Source organism: Rhea pennata, chromosome 8 (genome assembly GCF_028389875.1).
Source record: "Rhea pennata isolate bPtePen1 chromosome 8, bPtePen1.pri, whole genome shotgun sequence".
Classification (NCBI taxonomy): Eukaryota; Metazoa; Chordata; class Aves; order Rheiformes; family Rheidae; genus Rhea; species Rhea pennata.
This window is the reverse complement of record NC_084670.1, coordinates 27668773-27688697: the sequence shown is the minus strand read 5'-3', so window position 1 is coordinate 27688697 and position 19925 is coordinate 27668773. Positions and strand designations below refer to the sequence as shown.

General features: G+C 39.9%; 1 protein-coding gene across 1 annotated transcript in view; it reads left to right on the top strand.

The window, feature by feature from the left end:
- TEDC1 (tubulin epsilon and delta complex 1) overlaps nucleotides 1-19925 on the top strand; it is a 74244-nt gene that overhangs the window by 34195 nt on the left and 20124 nt on the right. The window contains exons 5-6 of the mRNA XM_062581353.1: nucleotides 12612-12698; nucleotides 19256-19468. Coding sequence (XP_062437337.1) covers nucleotides 12612-12698; nucleotides 19256-19468 — 300 coding nt within the window. The remainder of the gene's footprint in view (nucleotides 1-12611; nucleotides 12699-19255; nucleotides 19469-19925) is intronic.

Sequence of the window (19925 nt, the reverse complement as noted above, 5' to 3'; positions counted from 1 at the left end):
AGCATCTCTGCAAGATGTTGAATTGTGTGGGGCAAACATAAAGTGCTTTATAATGATTTATAAATTCTCTGAAAAGCTTCAATTAGGGCATCCTGAAGAAATAAAAGCATTTTTCTGTCATCTCTTTTCTTTTATTTTCCACTTGTAAAGTGATGATAATACTGTTGTCTCATCTCACATGGGTCATTAGGAAAGATAACTTGTTTATGTGGAAGTTAAAAACTCCTATCTTCAGAATATGATTTGAATGATGCATGGCAAATAAGTCTGTGACTTCCCTCTGAAAAATACATGGGATAATATGCATTTTAAAGAACAGAAATGGAGTAGCATGTGGAGTGAGCACAAACTAGTCTGTGCCTCAGTGAGATAGATGATACAGGGAAATATTTTGATCACATAATTCTAGACCTTAACATACACACAAGAGGGTCAAATTAATGTTGTTCACTAAAATTCTGGTACTTTTAAATTTTGAATGCTTCTATTTACAACCTTTGTAGTAATATTACTGGATTGCACATTAGAAGCGTAAAACGCCTATTGCCTTGCACTCTGAACAGCATTGTCCGTCAAACCCATCTTTTTCTTATGTTAAATTGCTTAATTTGTTGTGTTGTTGTTCTAGCCACAGCTACTTTAGACATTTTATATGCATGGTAGTTGGGTTGGTGAGAGCAAACATGGGAGCTGACCTATTAATGTTGCGAAGTGGAGTAGATTTTATATTGAATTATGCATAGGGCCCCAGCATCTAAGTGCTGGAGGCTTGGAGGCTCACATGAGAAAGCTGAAAGGAAGTGTATGATACAGAGCACTATGTATTTTTTTTTTTTTTATATATATATATAGTGGCTGTTCAAATAAGAAAGAATAAAAGCTGTAAGGTTGGGTTTGATATGAAGGTTACCTAGAAATTCAAAGTAAATACAACCTCGGTGCTGCAGTATGATGAGCTGGGTGTCTCAGGCCAGTGGCTCAGGAGGATTTCAGAGAGCCTCAGCAATACTCAGCTGCTCTGAGCTGGCTTTCTGACCAGGTCTGAGAGTCCAGCCCTGTCCTAGAGTACTGCTTTTCTGTTGTGCCTTGTAATAGCTAAGCTGAACGATGATGCAGGAACTGTCTTTAAACTGTGATGACTTAGGCTGGTTGAAAGGTTTGCTTTCCCTCTCCAGATGATCACTAGTTCAGCCTTTTGGTGGTATAATGTCAGGAATGGAGTACGCGCTACAGCACTGCACTGGATGAAAGCTGGCGCGTAGGGAAGTGCAGAGTTTCAGAGCCTCCTACGGGAAGGATGAGCTGTACTAGGAGCCCCACATTTGTGTGACGAGGATGTTCGGCACATTATATTTAAGTAAATTGATCCTCTTAGCAGGCTTGCCTAGATCACCTTTAAAGACCAGAACACTTTTGTTAGTTTTCTCCCAGAAAAACATGTTGGTTTCATGCTTGGTACATTGGAGGCCGTAGAAACAGGAGAAAACTGTTCCCCTGTTTTGCTGCTTCTGCCCATGTACGTGTAAATTGCTCCTTACTGGAACAACAGTAAATACTCCATTAAAAATGAGATGATTTGGTGGTTGTTATGTGTTTCCTATAGAGTAGGAGAGTGGCTACTGAGAAGATAATTTAAAAATAAAATAAAAAACCTCTTGATGATTCAGATACCATTTCTCCTTCTCATACTTCATCACAAGGACAGAATATGAGCTAAGGAAGCAAAGAAGCTGCCAGTGACAGCATGTGCTGCTCACCCCATGCTGCATGGGAAGAACAAAGAATTTTATCCCTGCTTTTTTTTTTTTTTTTTTTTTTTTTATGATTCACTCCAGAGAAGGAGGTTGTAGGTTGCCTTGTCATTTTCCTTCCTAAATTCCACAGAAAATTGGTTTTCAGTTCTTTTGCTGTCATTTATCATACAAGACATGGTTTGCTGTAGTAGTTATTAAGACCTATTAGAAACAGTGGGCCAGGTATTAATTTGCAAAAGTGAGGCAGAGCCAATACAACTCTTACCATAGATGTTAAATCAGGAAGAGTTACAGAGGTCAAATATAGCTTCAAAACTGCTTTTGTATGGTGTTTTACTTGTAGCTGGGTTCCTGATCCATTTTTAAGAAAGCTGGGCACTGTAGAAGCAAGAGAAACAGTTTATGCAAAATACTATATATTGATATTTCTAAGGCAGATGCAAACAAATTTTCAAAGAGATGAATTTGAAAAAAAGATTAAATATGAATACTGTTGCCCTTGGATGATGCAGCTTTGTCTGGCTTCCTGTTGGGGCAAACATTGGAACAGGTGTCTTGGGTGAGGATTGCTCCTTAACCTTTCTCTCTTCCCTGTTGTGCTGCTGCAGCAGGCTTTAGCTCCTCTCTGGAAGAAGTGGATCCAGACTTCCAGATCATGAGTGGAAGGTGAACTGGAATTATCTCGCTGGCAGGAAGCAGCTGAGGTCAGAGTGGAGTTTTGGGTTTGGTGGTAGGAGAGGCAAATGTACCCATGAGAGTGATAATTTAGGGAGGACAGAGAGGCTAGAAAGACATAGAGTGACTCTTCCTCATGCTTCAGAAAGAGACTAAACTGCTTTAGATCTGGAAGAATGAGTGTGATCAAAACAACCTCCTCTGCATTTCTCCTTTCCTGCAACTTTCTTTGGCTTCTGGTGGCTTTCTGCTCATCTGATGCTTGCTGTTACTAGCTGATTCAGTTCTGCCTGCTCTGGGACAGACACTTTCCACCTCCACAGATTCTTCAGATCCTGCTGGTGGTTCCCTTTCAAACCAGAATGAAGTATCCTGTCACAGAAGGAGGCAGAGACACGCAATTAAAGAACTCTGAAGAGGCCGTATAGGGACAGGGAAAGTGCCGGTGTCTGGGTATCACTAAAGAAAAATCCTTGTAGCCAAGCTGTTTAGAGATAGTCTAGGTAAGTGAATAATTGAAAATTGCAAAATTGCTTAGACCACTGAACTCAAACTGATGGCTGGTTGTTAGGGGCATCCCTCAGGGAGGCAGCCAATTCCAAATTGTGTGTACCAGTCAATGCCTTGGAGGACAGGGCTCCGATTCAGAGTGATCTCGACAGGCTGTCGAAATGAGCTGAAAGGAACCTCAGAGAGTTCAGTAAAGGCTAGTGCAAAGTCCTGCATCTGGGATGGGATAACCCCTTGCAGTGGCACAAGCTGGGAGCAGACTGTTTAATAAGCAGCTTTGGGAGAGCAAACAATCAAAAAACCCTATCTAGGGATCTGAATAGGCAAATTGCTCAAAAGCCAGCAGTGTGCCCTTGCAGCAAAGGCTGATGGCATCCTGGACTGTGTTAGCAAGAGTGCAGCTGGCAAGGTGAGGGAGGGGATCCTGCTCCTCTGCTCGGCAGTTGTGAGATTCCCCAGCGCAAGGCTCTTCTCAGAGGTGCTCAGGGATGAGGAACAACAGACACACATTGCAACTTGAGAAACTCTAGCCAGACATAAGGAAAAAAAAAATACCATGAAGGTGGCCAAACACTCGCACAGGGCCAAGAGAAGGGGTGGAGATATTCAGAACTCAACTGGACAGAGCCTTGAGCACCTCACTTTAGCAAGAGGTTGGAGTAGAGACCCCTAGAGGTCCCTACTCATCTACATGGTTCTACTTGGCAACTGATAATGTTATCGAAAGACCAGCCTCCCTAGCGGACAAGCAGCTCATTTGTTTCTTATGGTCAGCTTTGAATCATTCAGTTGAACTCTACTCAGTTTCACTTTCCCAGTGCCCCTTCTTGGGAAAGATGCTTTATATTTTTTATTACTCCAGACAGCTTTAGTGCTAAAATATTTCTTTAGATATTTTTTAAACAAGGTGGCCTCTGGCTGCAATTAGTGTCCCATTGGAAGAACTGGCAGCATTATATAGCAACACTAAAGCAAATCATTCTACCTCATGGCATTATTACCTTGATCTGAAAATTTCCCCGGGCTGCAATTTGTCACTAATATTGCCTTCAGCTAAACTTAACCATACAAAAAAAGGAGTTAATAGAGCTGCAGTTCTGGAGTTGCCGTCACCATTTTTTTGGATGAATTATTACTTAGTGCATTTTATTGACCAAGCATGTAGCATTCTTGGTCCTTGAAAAATGGTACAGTGGTTCATCACGGACTCCATAAATTGTTGGACTATGCAGCAGCAATATCCTAGTCTCTTGCACCGCAAGAAAGGAAGGTATCTCTGAAATACAGTAGACATGTGCTGTACTGAAGCAGAAACTGCATTTCCCAGCTTGACTGATATGAACAGTTGGTTGTGATTACTAGAGACAGCAAAACTGATAGGATGACACAGAGTTTCACTTCTGCTTTTGTACCTTTGGTTGTTTTTTGCCCTACTTAACAGAGTCTATATGCTCTAGCAGGCAATAACATTGGCATGCTATAAAATAATTCCACCTGAGACAAATTAGCTAGAGTTAATCAATGTAGAGACAAGGCTGAGGTGGCTCATCATCAGTTAGCATTGAGTAGTGTTAGTAAAGCCAATGATGGGAGCAAGCTGCCCCTGCTCAGCTGGTGCTTTGGGCCAAGACAGTGAAGACAGTCAGGCCCTGTGGTGTCGTGCAGGCCCAGGGAAAAGTATTACTAGCGTTATGTCTGGTCTTTTTAGCTGATTGATGAAGTTCCTGTTTGCAACTGCATCAGTAGGGGCTGGTGTTCAGGAGCAAGTGTGCCATGAAAAGCATCTCTAACTACTTTGCCATGTGGCCTCTTGATCTTCCTAGGCAGGAGACTTCAAAGCTGGAGTGGCTTATCTGGTGCTGGTCTTTGGTGCTGGAGTTTCAAAGGGTCTCATTGGCCCAAGCCAACTCAGATCTTATCTGAGATATTGGGCCCTGAAGGAACAAATTAAATCTCAGGAAACACATTCTTCGGGATAAGAGCTTTTAAAGTCATAACCCATCTCTTGACTTGCACCTTGAAGCTGACAATAGCCATGAAGCTAATAGTAACCACTAGAGTATAGAGCATCTGCGCATTATGCTTGTGGTGTCATTAATGTTGCTATTTTTATCCAGAGAAATCAGTTAAAAGCTTGGGCAGGAAATAGACTTTAGACTTGTCATTTTTCTCTTTTGCCAAAATGTGGCAGTTGGTGAAAGCTGATCAGGAAGTGCTACAGAGTTAGGATGATCTTATGGTCCCTAGCTGGGACTGCTGTTAACTTGGACACTAAGCACTCCCTGGATGAATAGTCTCAATTCTCCAGTAAGAGAACTCAGCCTGTTTGTGTAGGACTCTGTGCAAATGTCTGAATACAGCCCCACTTTGTAACTTACAGCTCTTGGACCGAATGGATGTCTCCAAAACAGTGCATGGTAGGATAGGTACCCTCTTCTGTTCTCTCAGTGCAAAACGGCAGCCTTGCTTCCTTTCAATTCAGTCAAGTCCACTGCTGCATTGAAAAGACACTTAAGCCACCTGGAAAGCCAGGCAAAACAAGGCAACTGCAATCTCCACTCTAATCCTAGTTAAAGAAGTTAAACTAATGCATTGCAGTGGCTTTGGTCACACTGAACTGGAATCTGTTCTTTAAGGTGAGCATGCAGCTCAGATTGGAAGGAGACTGGTGGAGCTTTTTGTAGTTTTTTAAAATTAAACTTAGCATGCAGTTGGCCCATAATGTTAACTTAGCTCTGCTGGCAGGTATCTTTGTTTTTCTGAGTAGCTAAAAAATTAGAGTTGTAAAATCGGCCATTACTCATGCTTTGCAAGTGGTTTAAGATTTGTGGTTCTTCTTAAGTATGTTTGTCACTTAATTTAAAAGTCTATGCTAAGAGAGCAGCAAGAGAAATGAATTGACATAAGGGAGGCTGAGGCAGACTTTAAATTAGTAGTTTGTCTCGTTGATCATGCACATTTTAAAATGTGTGAAAATACCTGCATGCATGATAGGTTATGATGCCTTGTCATAGAAGAGCTAGATTGGGAGAAATTGTATTCATATCAAATTGGCAAGCTTAGATTAATCTGCATATAGAATAACTTTTTTCATTGGTTATTTAACTGCCTTGAACATCTTATGGTAATTCTCTGTGCTGCTGGGTCTTCAGGGTGAATGCCATTCTTATTCACACTTCTTCTTCTGTCGTTGGGTGACAGCTAGTATTATGTAATGTTTGTATTTGTTAGTGCTCAGAGGTTGGGTTTCTATTGCCATGGATGCTGTACATGTCGGTGCTAGTCGTGGTGCGTATTTGATGGTGCCCTGGCAGTCTGTGGAAGCAGCTCTGTCCCCAAGTAGCAGTCCCTTGAAGCAGCATTGGGGAAACCTGGTTGAGTCCCAGGTTAAAGATCACTTGGTGCTTACCTGCCAGGAGGCAAAGGTGATGGCAGGAGACATCGCAGCAGGAGGGTGAAGGCATGACCGATGTGCAGAACTTGTGTTACATAGCTCTTATTTTTAAGAGACAGGCCTAATGCTCCAGGGAAGAAAAAGGAATTAAAATCCCTTGGCTTAGGAAGGGTTTGACATACTGGCTGGTTTTAAAAAAAGAAACGTTCTTAGACTTTTTTTAAGGATACTATTTTTATCTATTCACTGTCAAATGCAGGATAAGGATTTCAAGGAAGGACCCAGTAGGTGGATATAATAAGCTGGTGGCAAGGATGGACAGAATAATAAAAGGGCAAGGGGAAAATCTAAAGGGGTAAATTCCCCTGCTGAAGTTGGTAATCGTAACGCATATGTGCGTGTGTGCAAACGCACGTACGCACATGCACTTCTGATCTCGTGACTAGCTCTTGTTCGCAGTGTAATAACATGCAGTGTGGAAACTCAGATATGGGAATAGTTCAAAAATGTAACATTCCTTTCTGAATTCAGTGGAGGCTAAAAAGTGAATTGGAAATAGCTTCTGTTTCTGTCTATTTCTGTGTGTATTTTTCTGATCTCCATTTATATAGGAAAGATGTTAAAAATACAGGAAAATGGGCAAGTATACAGGAGGAAAAAGAAGAAACTGAATATGTATAATTTTTTTTCTGTGTATAGAAACAGTCTGAATAAAAGCAGATGAGTAATGATCTTTCTTTGATACCAGCTACATAGGAGTTCTGGATAGCAGGGGAGTGTGAACAGCTGTCAGGCAGTACTGTGATAAAATTTAATGTTGTCTTTTGAAATTTTTTTGGCTGAGATTTCTCTCAAGTAAATTGTGTTTTTTTTTGGGGGGGGTACCTGCTGGATGTGCATTAGCTGAGCTTATGCTCAGCAAAAGGTTTTTAGTACTGCCTGAAAATTTGGCTCTTCAGGTATGCCAAACCATGCACCCAAAATCAGTGATACCTTTGGGGAAGAAAATGAACTTCACCTTTTTCATTCTCAGTTATCTTGATCTCTGTCATTAAAGTATAAAACTCACACTTCAGTCATCTTTTTCCTGATTATTATTTTTTGGCCTTGTGTTTAATATATGCTGCGTCCTTAGGGGAAAAAATGAAAAGTGCTAAATTCATGGGCCTGTTCCTCTGAAAGTGAATTTAATTGTTAGGACATTCCAGTTCATTGCCTAGCAATGTGAAAGCAGTATTATAATTTTAATGTTCCAAATACTTCATTTTATTTGCTTTAAATTGCATTTTCTCTCAGTTTCATTTTAAACAGCTGTTTTGTAAATCCTTTCAAAATAGCAATTATGTTTTATAATGACGATCTTTGTCACTTAAGTTTTTAACTAGCGGTTTGATTCCCTCCTCCGAGCAATGTAGAACTGAGAAGTCACTAAAGTTAGAGTTGTGGTATAAGGAAACCTGGTGTTGATGAGTGGAGAAATCAGTCTCTTATGTCTAGTTTTGGAATTTCATGCATTTTCAAGCATCTAGAATTACACTGTCCACTCAAGGCTGCTCCATTTTGTATTTTGTGTTTTTAGAGAAAACATAGTGTGGAACTGAATCGTGTAGCATTGAGTGTGTCAGCTGAAAGTGTTATTTTTCTTTCCCAGCCTGACTTGGTTCTTATATCAGGATTCCCTCTGCTTTTTGGTGAGAAAGTGCCAGAATTAGTCCTGCTAATACGCAAGCCGGGGAGTACGTGCCATCCTAATCTGACTATCCTCTGGCTGTGAAAGGCTTGTATTTGTCAAGGTTGGCTTGCTTCTGGTAAGAGATTCCTGTATTTGGTAGTGGAGGAGATGAAGCTGTGTTGTATTTATTTATTTATTTATTTTTGCATGCAGTATTTTTCTAGGTCTCTTAGGCTCTCTAATCTCAGTTATTATGGTTTACTTCTGGAAATGTAAGTTGTGTAACTCTTCCAGTAGTTCTTCTACTGCTTTCCTTTGCCTTCTTGTGAAGGAACTTCCCTGCTTTTCTTCTCTCCCACAATTCTTAAATGTTTGGGACTTGTATTCTTCTTTCCAAAATTCAAGTTAAGCAAATAAAAGTACAAAATAGTCTCTTGATACTCTCTCCATATAAGTTTTCATACTGAGCTCTTGAAAGCCAGCGCATTTCAACTGTATCTTAATTGAGAGAGCCTCAAATCGTGCTTCAGAGAAGTTGGCGTTTGGAGAGAGGTTTGCAGTGATCTGGAGTCTGGTGCAAGTTTGCTGTCTACAGTCATATGTGAGTAAGTGATGAATCAGCAAAGGGTTTTGTCTCCGAACCAGGAAACATAATTTGTTGCTGAAAGCCTGTTTTTTTTTTCAAGTCTTAAAATAGGATGATTTTTCTGGATATTTAGGTAGAGCAGTTTTTGTTTTAAAATACTTTTGCAAGAGATGTGGTAGCTGAATTATGACCTGAGCACATCAGAAGTTAAATACTTGTTGCAGGGAGCTGTCTGGAACTTAGCTTTTGAAAAGCATGCATGATGCGGCAAATTATTAACTATTGATTTCTATAATACTCTGCAGGCATCAATGATTTAGCAATATGCTAGTGAGTAATATGAAAAAGTAATTACAGATGTGTTTAAATGATGTTTTTGTAGCAGTTAGATATGTAGATACTGAACAGAACTTTGGCCTATGGTTGAGTATTCAAAACCACCTAGAAGATGTCACTCACGTGTTTTGAAATTGAAGTTTCCAAAGATTCTTGAGGTGTATTAACTACACCGAATGCTGGGTGCTTGTTTCTCCCTACGTATCAGAGGAGAAGAGGCATGTTATTCACAGAGTTTGCTTTCAGTTGCATCACTGGAAGGTTCCCAGCAAGGTGCTCTGAGGCATCTCAGTTAAGCACAGTGTAGCCTCTCTAAAAAAGCTATTGCCCGCAAGTCACTTGCGCCAGAGAGTGTTTCTTTACAGTGGTTTAGAAACGTTGTTACGGCAAAGTGTTTGCTCTCGGCGTTCATTACGGAATTACTTCTCCATAGAGCTTGGCAATTTGAATTTGTCATTACTTTTCCTCTCAGTGTAAGTATTTTGTGGCAATAGTTTCCTCTAGGAAAAAAAGGGAAATAGATTTCTTGTCTTAACTTTGTGTGGAGAGAAAGACGATCTTCATATATTATCCTTAAGCATCATTTAGATTCCCACATAAGGACTATTTTTGACTTACTGCTTCTCTTAGTTCATGAGACAAAGCGAGTGCCCTTCTGCAGATGTGAGTCTTTAAATTTCATTAGGAGGGACAGCTACATCTGGGTCCTTAGGTCAATGAGAACGAGGAGACAGTTTCAGCTGCAGCTTGCGGAGTTATCTCTTCCATTAGAGATGCTTATGTAGCAGCAGCAGTGGAACTGCTCGTCACACGTAAAGGCATCCCTGCCTGAATCGTTATTGCCACTAGATGAATAAGAAAAGAGTACTGGATTTTGGAAAAATGCAGAGCTACAACCTGGGCTTTCATTCTCCCACTGGCAAATACAGCTGAAACAGCAGATGTAACGTTCAGCCTAGCTGCTGTGGCTAGGAGTGTTCCTAAGCTGATGTACGCCTTTGGCCTCATAGTCACCAAACGCGTAGCGTAGTTCAAGAACAAGAAATGCCTAAGTAAAAGAAGCTTGAGTAAAGGATGAAGTTGGGGAGGAAGGAAGCTGGCTGGTACAGATGGCTCTTCATTTGCTAGGGGCAGATATGTGGGAGATATGTGCTGCCTCTGGGTCATGTGGAGACTGGCCATGTGATCAAATTAATGGCATGCAGGTGTACAATTTATTTCCAGCAGTGAACCCTTATTTGTTTTTATGTTTTTTGCTGTGGTATTTCAAGGATATTTGTAGAACATGAGCTTTTATTGTGTTCTGCTTTATTCTCTGTGCTGCAGTAACAGCACAGTCTTGCAGGGGCTGTATAAAGGATGGCACAAAATTTTGCAATTCAGAAACGGTGACTTCAGTCTCAAAGGGTAGAAACTAAAATGTTGGCTATTGCAGGCAGCCTGACAGTGTCACGGAGCATTCCAGCTAGTTTAAAAAACTGTCCTCCTAGGATTAGCTGTGTAATTATCCCATTACTGATTTATGGCTGAAAGAGTCTAGCACACTATTGCTGGCTGCTAGGTATTTCCAAGGATGGTCGTATCTTAGTGTAAAGTAAAGACATGATAGCTAGGTGAATCAGATGAAGATTCAGAATCAGAAGAGCTTCCCAGCTCTTTGAGCAGTGCATGACTAATAGAGCATTTTAAAAAACAAACAAACAACAAATCCTGAAAGGCTTGAGGTTAGGAGACTGCTCAAAAAGCTGTGTTTGTTGTGAAGCTCAGTTTATTCCAGCGGCTCGCTAATACGTTTGGTAAAGTTTCAGAATCAAGTCATTCAGCTGTGATCTGAAAGCAAATGGCTGTCTTTTCAGCACTAAGGCCCTCCTCTTTTGAGGCTAAAACTAGAGATGGTAGTTGTTTTTTTTTTTTTCTAAGAATTTTTTTAAGACTTAAAAGGGAAAAAAAGAAAAAAGCTCCCCATTCCATCTTTATGTTCTCTTTAGCTGTCACAAGATGTGTGTACTGCAGTCGTATGCAGCTCATGACCACATTACAAAGCTGCTTTAAAATCAAGCAACTTAGCTGTTGCCTGAATATTTAATCAGCTCTTCAGCTGGGTTTTGCTGCCAGCATCAGGTCCTGTAATGTAGTCATTTGTGCTGTAGAAGTATCTATGAGCAAAAAAAAGGAGACAAACCTATTTTTCTGCCTTTGAGGCCACTTTTTTTTTTTTTTTTTTTTAATACCAGCTGATCTCAAAACTAGTAGAAGCAGTAACAGTAATGCAAAGTGTCACTTGTGTGAATAAATATGTAATGATTACATTTTGGATCCAGCAGTGTTTTAGACTGAACTGCTGATAATTTCCAGCAGTTACTTTTGCAAGAGTACCTTTCTTTCTCTATCTTCAAGTTACATCCTTAGAATAAAATTGGAAAGCCAATTCATGTTTCATAATTATTTCAATTCTATGTTATGTAGTAAGTAATTAAAACCAACAAATCTGGCATAGATAGTTGTCTGTACAAGGCAGGTTTAGCTGAGTATCTGCTAGTCCTCTTTGAGGATTGTCCTGTTTGAGACCATATTCTGTTTGTGTGTAAGCTTAAAAAGTTGCTTTTGGTGTCAGATTAGTGTTAAAATTGTTCATTTCAAATAAATAGCCAGTATTGAAATTGATAAAGGCAGTAACTGTTTATACCTGATCAGTTCATCTATCATTCTTTCCAAAAATTTTTATTTTACTGATACAGTTATACTGTAGTTAGTTTTGGAATCTTTGTCTTTTTCTGTATGCGTATGTGTGCCTACATGCTCATTGTGTGTGTGTGTACATATATGAATATATTTGTAAGTTGTGTTACTAGAGCAACCCCTTTCGCTTCTTTAAGTGCCCTCAAGTAAGTAGGGGGATTCCTTGTGTGAAGGGTCTGACAGATTTGGCTATGTGAAATATGTAACATTTTTAGAGAGTTCATCCATGCTATTTTGGAGCATCAGAGATCATCTCAGTTAGTGATCTGAATAAGGGAGGAAAGGTTTGGGGGAGGGGGCAGGTGGGAGATGAGACACTGGAGTTGTGAGTTCTTTCCATGAGTATAAGCAACTTGGGAAAGATATTTTGGAGTAGTGGAAATACTTGTGTACTACAGTTGGTATTATTACTGTTGAGCATGAGGTGATAAAATTAAAGACCAATTGCATCAGTTTTAGCCAAGTGAAAAGGCTGTGCATGTCCTGGAAGAGAAAGTGGTGTTTAGACCCTAGAAGTTGGATAATGTGAGTGAATGGGTAGGTCAAGAAAGTAATCTTGGAGAAACATAACTTATTTTGGTGGTCAAAAAGCATGCAAGATTCAAAGATGTACATGCATCTAGGCCTTAATGTATCTGAATTATGTCCCTTTGATCCCTCAAAAAAATATGGAAACCATATGTACGTGGAAGCTGATGATGTTTGTATGATTGGGGTGAGGAATAATCAGCGATGTTGGGAAATGAGTGTTTTCATTTGCATTCGCACAGCTGTTTTTATAATGGTCCTATGAAATAACACACTAGATGTCCCATATACCTCTGAAATTATAATATCGCTCTCTTATGGGGATCTCTTTTATAACTCAGATCAAACATACATTTCATTGAGTTCACAAATGACTAATGTTACCTAATTTTCTTTCCTTTGTTTCCTTCTCTGTAGCTATTACAGTTTCTGGAGTCTGAAACAACACAATTAGAAGCCTTTCTGGAGTGGAAGCAACTGGAACAAGTTTATTGGCAGTGGATGGTAATGAATTAAACTGATTTTAAAGGGTGCACCTTTCTCGAATCTAACAAATAGGTTACTACTTCCAAATGTCCCTTCCCACAAAAATACGTGCTGTAAAACATCTCTTTAACAGGATTTTGAGAAAAAGAGAAAAAAGCCTTTGGTAAAGTAAAGTATACCTGCGTAGTTCACGTTCATCACTCTTTTTTCAGTAAGACTTACCCAGCTAAGATGAGGAGTTGCAGGGAAGAGTAGCAAAATTTCATACAGTTAACACAAATGAAAATGCCTGATCTTCGTCTCCTTAATGTTTTTTTAAACATAGCAAGTGTACATTTTGTTAAAATTAAATGGCTCTTCAGAAGCTTTATTGCAGACTCTAAGCTTTATTGCAGATTTGAGAACAACTGAATTTGCAAGCAGCAGATATTGAAAACAACTTCATTCTTCCCAGCCAAATAGTGTGTTGAAATTGCAGATTTCCCCTTCAACTATGTTGAACGATCGTAAGAAAATCAATAAACCTTCCTCTGTGCATCTTACAATTTCTCAAGTGAGTGTAAATGGTAACATCCATCTCACTTCTCTGTACAAGTTTTGCCCATTTACAGTTGCTGAAAATAATCCTTCAGAACACTGTATTAGCTGTATGAATTTAAAAAATTTTGAGCATCAGTGAGCTGACCATTAATTGCCAATATGCCTTGTATGCCTACACTGAAAGCAAGGCAAAGAAGTGTAAAATTACCTCACCTGTCTTGAAGAATACTTCCAATCCACAGACCTGCATATCACCATTAGTGGTTTTTTTTTTTTTTTTTTTTTTTTTTTTTTTTTTTCTTTATCTACCGTCTTAAGGGTCTTTGCAAAGTATAAACACTGGAATGGTGTGAACTGGCTCCGAAGTCATACAGGCAAAATGTAACTGCAAGTGCAATGGCTTTTTAGTGTACCCGCCAAAACCTTAGCCCCTGACATGTTGCACAGTGTGGGGAGTATTGTGGGTGTTCAAGTGTGTCCTAGAGTTAAGTCCCAAATAAACATCTGCAAAAAAACCTGACCAGCACATTAAATCAGAGCTGCGTACAGTGGTGTTTTTGTAGAACAGGCTGTATGGTGATTTTGCCATTTTCATTTTGCTGGTGATAGTTGTGTTCTTGCACGCTGTAGAGTGTATGGGAATGAGATGTGCTTTGAGGATTCAGTAGCTTTGTCTTTCCATTTAACCCACATTTTGCATCGGTGATCTGATGAATGGGATGGTTCTTGCATGGTTATTCCCACTTCTTCTGTATGGCTGTGGGGAATGTTAGTAACATATTCCTGATACAGCTTCCTTACTCTAGTTCTTAAATGTTTTAATCTTGATGGAAGTTTAGTATCTACTGTGCAGCCCTCCTCCTTGTTTGCTGAGTATGTCTTATTCTGGATGCATTGCTCCTTCTTGTTACGCTTATCCTAACTTTTGTCTTGTCTGAGTTCCTTAATTATCAAACATGTTACTCTGACAGAACTCTGATATACTTGGCCCCATTATGATGTGCTCTTTTCTCTAAATCAATTTTTATCACTTAATCTAATACCAGTTTTCTGACTTTCCTGACGCGGCCATCTGCTCACCTTTTGGCTCAGATGCTGTCTGCCTTTCTGTTGTGACAGAGTTGGTGGTCCTTGATGTGGAATTACGCTGCCAGCCAGTAGCAGCCAGAAGATCACACAGGCCATGGTCTGAGTTAATGCCTTCATTCCATCAATACTTTCCCAGTCCTTGCTTCAGATGGTTTATTTTGCCCTATTGTGCCGAAGAATTGCATCTTCTGATAGTACTGCGGGGGCAGGGGGAGAGAACAAATTCTTGTTTGCCAGGAAGAAGAATGAAGTGATTCTTCAGCAAATCTGCAGAGTCAGCATGGATAGAGAACTGCCTTCTTCAGTACTATAAAATATAATTTTAGACATGAAAGAGGTTGATGTACATGAACAGTCCTAATGCAACAGCTACCTGATGTTGTTAATAGAGGAAAACTTTGTCACTCATAAATAGGGATACTAACTTGATCTACTTCATATGATTTTAAGAACTGAAAGCAGCAGTTGTGTATGCTGTTCTGGGCAAAGGGCTTATCAGTCTGCCTGCAGGTGTTCATGCCTGCCTGTCCAGAATGGTAGAATATTGTCCTCACATATGTTGGCAATAGCTCCTGAACTTGTTTAATCCAGAATGATTAGGGTTTGCTGAAACACTTTAAAAGTAAGTGCTCTCCTTGCCCTGGTTTGTTTTGACTGAGCCATACTGAGCACATAGCTTAGCACTGGAGACTGGGAACCTGGGTAACAAATCCCAGCTCAGCTGTGGTCAGAACAAGATGTGTGACAACAACTGCAATAGGATTCTTGGGACCAGTGAATCATGAGGCACTGTGCTCACAGTGATGAGCACGAGGTTTGTAAGAAAAGCAGTGTCCAGGGGGTTAAGTTTAAAGAATCACAGAATGAGGAGCTGGACAAATTAATGAAGGTGAAAAAAAAGGGAAAATTGATGCATTTGACAAGCTTGGCATGTCTTAAATTAGGAACAGTAAAGGTTCACTAGATTCGCTTTCACAAATATAAGTGGGAAAAATTCTGGGAAGGAAGCAGATTTAATGATAAGTGAAAGAGATTACTTAATCAGAGTTTTAAAATTGCTTTGCTGCAAAGTTGCTTTCTAAAGCATTATCCTTACTAGGAAAGAATAGGAGGAACACTTGAGTGTGAGCAATTGTTCCTGCAAGAGCGATTCAACAAAGTATTTGTTAAACTGTTACCTAAAGTTGGGTTGAATAAAGTATTGACTTAGAGTTCTGCTATAAATATTTAAATGCAGGAGGCCCAGGTTGAAGGGATGATAGGTGTATTATCACATTTCCTCCAGAGAGTTTTGTCATGTATCCTCCTAAAAAAGCAGTCTGAGTCTTGCTACTTTCTGATTTTTGAGTTTTTGAACTGTGTGTTTTAATAAGAGTATGTGCTATTTCGAATGATATTTCTGAGTCCTTCCCCCCGCCCCCCTTGACCTTTAAATAATCTCTTCGGTGGCCATCAGTTTACAAGCTCACTTGTAGTTACTTTTGGAAAAGCGTTCCCTTTTCCTCTGCCCCTCCCAAGAATTATCTGTGCCTTTACAAACTCTAGGGAAACCTAATGTCTGGCTCAGGTGCTGATGAACGTTGGTATTTATAGCATATTAAAAGTATTAATAATCTTAAGAATTGGAAGGACTTTCCCACAACTACTAGTGCATCCTTCAGTGTTTCCAAATGGAAGATGTAAAAGACTTGATGCAAGACTGGGCTCCTCAATCTTGCTAGGGATCCATCAGCTAAAGATCTGAAATCAGTAAGTCTTTCAGACTTCTCTTTGCCTGATTCAGCAGTTGAGCTTGCACATGCCTGTAGGAAGACAGCTTTTTAGTGAGGTCTGCATCTTTGCATGCTCAGTTCATTTTCTTTTTCCAAGTGCAGCAAGCTGTCAAGAGCGTTTTCTTCCGTACCTTCCTACTTCTAGGTTGTCAGATGATTTTAATGTTGTTATTTTTAAAAGCAACTTTTTTGTATTTTATAAAGCAGACATTACTGCTAAGTATAGATACTAGCTAGTGTTCTAAAATTTGCTAATCTAAAGTTTTCCTTGGCAAATTTAAAGTCTGATATTGTTTATTTTCAGTTATGTTATCAAAACATACTGAATACATTTTTAAGTACCAGAAAAGAAAAATCTTAATCAATTTTCCGAAATGTAAGAGTTTTAGCTTCAAATGAAGAGCAGGTAGAGAACTTCATAAATTCTGAGATAAACTTGAAAAAGGAGGACTGAATTTTACTTTGTGGCCTTAAATATACTTACTGCTACAAATAAGACTGCTACATTCAACGTGCTGTATCTTGTATCAAAAGAAGTATGAGGTTACATAGTCCGTTGGTCTTGAAAGCACAGCCTCCTCCTCACTTCCTCATCGTAGGAAGTGGGCCAGTTTGCTTTGAAGTTTAATGTACTGTAGTCAACCTCAGAAGAGCATAAATAATTTCAGCAACTGGGAATTCATGATCACTCCCCATTAATAGGATTTTGTGAAAGCTTTGGTTATGTTTTAGTCCACTTTCTTTTTGTGAAAATGATGAGGAAAAGACCACTACTAATGCGTGTGGCAATGTGTGCCTGTGCCTTATGCTTATCCTGCCCCTGTGTCGGGGTACAGAGATCTGTTCCCTGTTGTTGTCCCCGACCTCCTTTCATCCTGCTTTCCCTCGTTTTTCTGTATTTCCTTTCTCCATGTTCTTCACTGTTCAGCCGACCCTTTTCTTCTGCACAGTCACATATGCTCCACCAGGTGCAGAGCAGCAAACTGAAAAAGGAGGATGAAACGGACTCCATGAAATCAGCAAGGGACTTCATTACCAGCCCTGTGCTTCTGTAGGAGGCATTCAAGTGGTTCTTTCAGCGGCAGGCTGTGGCACAAGTCCCTGGCTTTAAAGGGCAAGTGTATTGGCTCTTAAATGTAATATTTAAAGGAAGACAAACCAATTGCCGTAGGCCAGAGTTTGACATAACGGCAGCAACTGGAGTGAGTGCGGTAATTCAAATAGATTAATATTACTTTTAAGATTCTCTCACTTTATGAATTTAAAAAAAAGAAAAAGCTCTGTATAATTTTGATTGCTTTCCAAGAACTAAGAAACTTTCTTAATTATGTAATGAAAGTATATTGCACTTTGGTTTATTCTCTTCTCCTTGTCTCCAGACCCAGCGATGGCTTTTCTGGCCTTTTTTTTTTTTTTTTTTTTTTTTTTTTTTTTTTTTAAATCCCTTCTGTACTGCCCTCCTGTCCTTTGCACCTAGACAGGACGTACATGGGAGTGAGTCTCTTTTAATTGCCTCCAGGCGCTATTATGGAAGTAATAATACAGTCCTTTAAATTGTGTGTGTCCAGAGCATGTCTGCATCACCACAAACCATTCCTGTGGTCAACACTAAACTGCTTGTCACAGCAGTGATTTGTGACGGCTTGCAATGCTGACGCTGTCTGAGAAAGGAGGTTTTATAGCATGTCTTTTGCTGTTCAGCTACCTTAAAAAGTTTTTCCTCGTAATGATCCTTAAAACCTCTTGCTGTAATGTGAGTCAATTTTTAACCTACCTGCAGAGAAAAGAGAGAGAGGGAGAGAAGTTGATTCCCATCCTCTTTTAAAGCAACTTTTTATCTAAATGAGGGCTGTTAGCATGTCACTGCTTCCCCAGTCCTTGTTTTCAGACTGAACAAAAGTGGTCCTTTCCTACCTCGTATAGGTAGGTCATCCTTCAAACTTCTGATGCTTGTTGCTGCTCCCATATGGGATCTTCTGTCTGGTTTGTCTTGTGTTTAACTTCAGGTGCCTCACCTGTACTCCAGTGTCACAGTCAGCTCTCTTCTGTTGCACAGAGACTTGAGCTTATACTTCCTAAAATGATACTTGAGGGTTTTTTTTAACAGCATCACATTGGGGACTTCTGTCTGGTTTTCTGACATCCCTTCCAGCAGTGCTGCTGTTGAGCCACTAATTACACGTTTGATTTTTCTTCACCCATGTGTAGACTGTGTTGCATAATTCTGCAGAATTTCTTCTTACTATTTTCAGATCATATCTCCAATTTATAAAGATAATTTTGAATTCTAGCCATGTTCTTAGAAGAGATTACCACCTTTCTTATTTGATATCTTCTGCAAACTTTCTAATAAAAATGAAAATAAATATTTAATACTATGTGAGTGAGGAGGCCTGGGTGCTTTAGTTATGGTATCCTGGCTTGAAAACAGTGTGTTTCTTCATACTGTGAGCACCACAGTGCATAGATACATGTATTTCAAGGAATGAGGACTCTGAACCTAATTGTTCTTTTTTTTTTTTTGGGGGGAGGGGGGTGGAGGGTGGGGCAGTGTTTCAGTTAACTGTTGTTATCTCAGAAAACAGCTGCAGAACTAATTACAGAGCCATTTGTGTGATTCAGGTTCAAACAGAGCTGACAGAGCTACTGCACAGCAGTACTGGCACTCTTCAGGAGTTGCTCATTTTGTAGAGTTTTACATGGACACAAGTCGCCCTGTGGGTGTTATAACTTACTTTGTCCACATAGCAGATGGGGTTCTCCTGAACAGTGTGAGTACATATCTCTGTGCTGGTCATCACTTTGTCTCAAAAAGTCATAAAAGCACATCGAACTGCAGAGAGTGAGTAGAAGCAGCATATCTAGAGCCTCTGCAGATGATCTCTGTCTCATGAATGTCACTCATACTTTAGTAAAAACAGTGGAGAGTAGCGCACAGTATGCAGTACTTCCTAGAGTAAGGTAGATTAGCAACATATGTTGTTATTAATTTAAAAATACATTGGAATTAACTGAAGAGATTATTTGCTAAAATAATTTCAAAACTGTATCCTGAAATGGCAACAGTGCATTTATAACTATAAATTACTGGGAGGATAAGGGGGCAAAAGGGGAAATCCATTTTTGCTTGTGCTAAAAAGCTTTTACTAGTAACTTTTACTATTTTTCCCTTAGGAAACTGTCTTAGATAATATGACTGAAGAGGGAAGTATGTGCAAGCCCCAGGATGCTCATACAATGAAAAGCACACTACCAGAGGTGGACTCCTGCTGCCACTGGGCTGACAGTCTTACGGGGAAAATTGACAGATTATCCAGAGATCTAATGGCTGTCCATTACCAACTGCAGGAACTTGTAGCTCATCGTAAGTCTGTGTGGTATGAGAAGGTAAGGTTTTAGGTGGCTTTCTTGATCCCAAGAGCCCTTTCAGCTCCTGTATTTCTCAGTTCTGTTGCTATAGTCCATCCTAGGGCAGCCTCACTATTGCTGCTCTGTAGCAAACTTGCTGCAGTTTTGATGTCTGTCTACAATTACTTGTCTCTTTATGCCCAGAGCATACCAAGTGCTCTTTCAAGCACAAAGTAGGCATCTGTCCCACAGAAGCATCGGTCTGAAACACAGTAAGTGTTCCTGCTTTTGTAAGAAAAGAAGGCATCAAAGGATAGGGGTTGCAGCAAAGAGGAAGAGGAAATCATGGCAGCCCTTGGAAGGGACAGAGGCATCAGGTTGGCGGTATCAGTAATATTTATAGTGAGAAAAGATGAGTATTCGCAGGGAAAGGAGGAAGAGAGAGGCCAGAGCTTTGTCACCTTTCACTGAGGGAGTAGTCTTTGAAATAACTGAG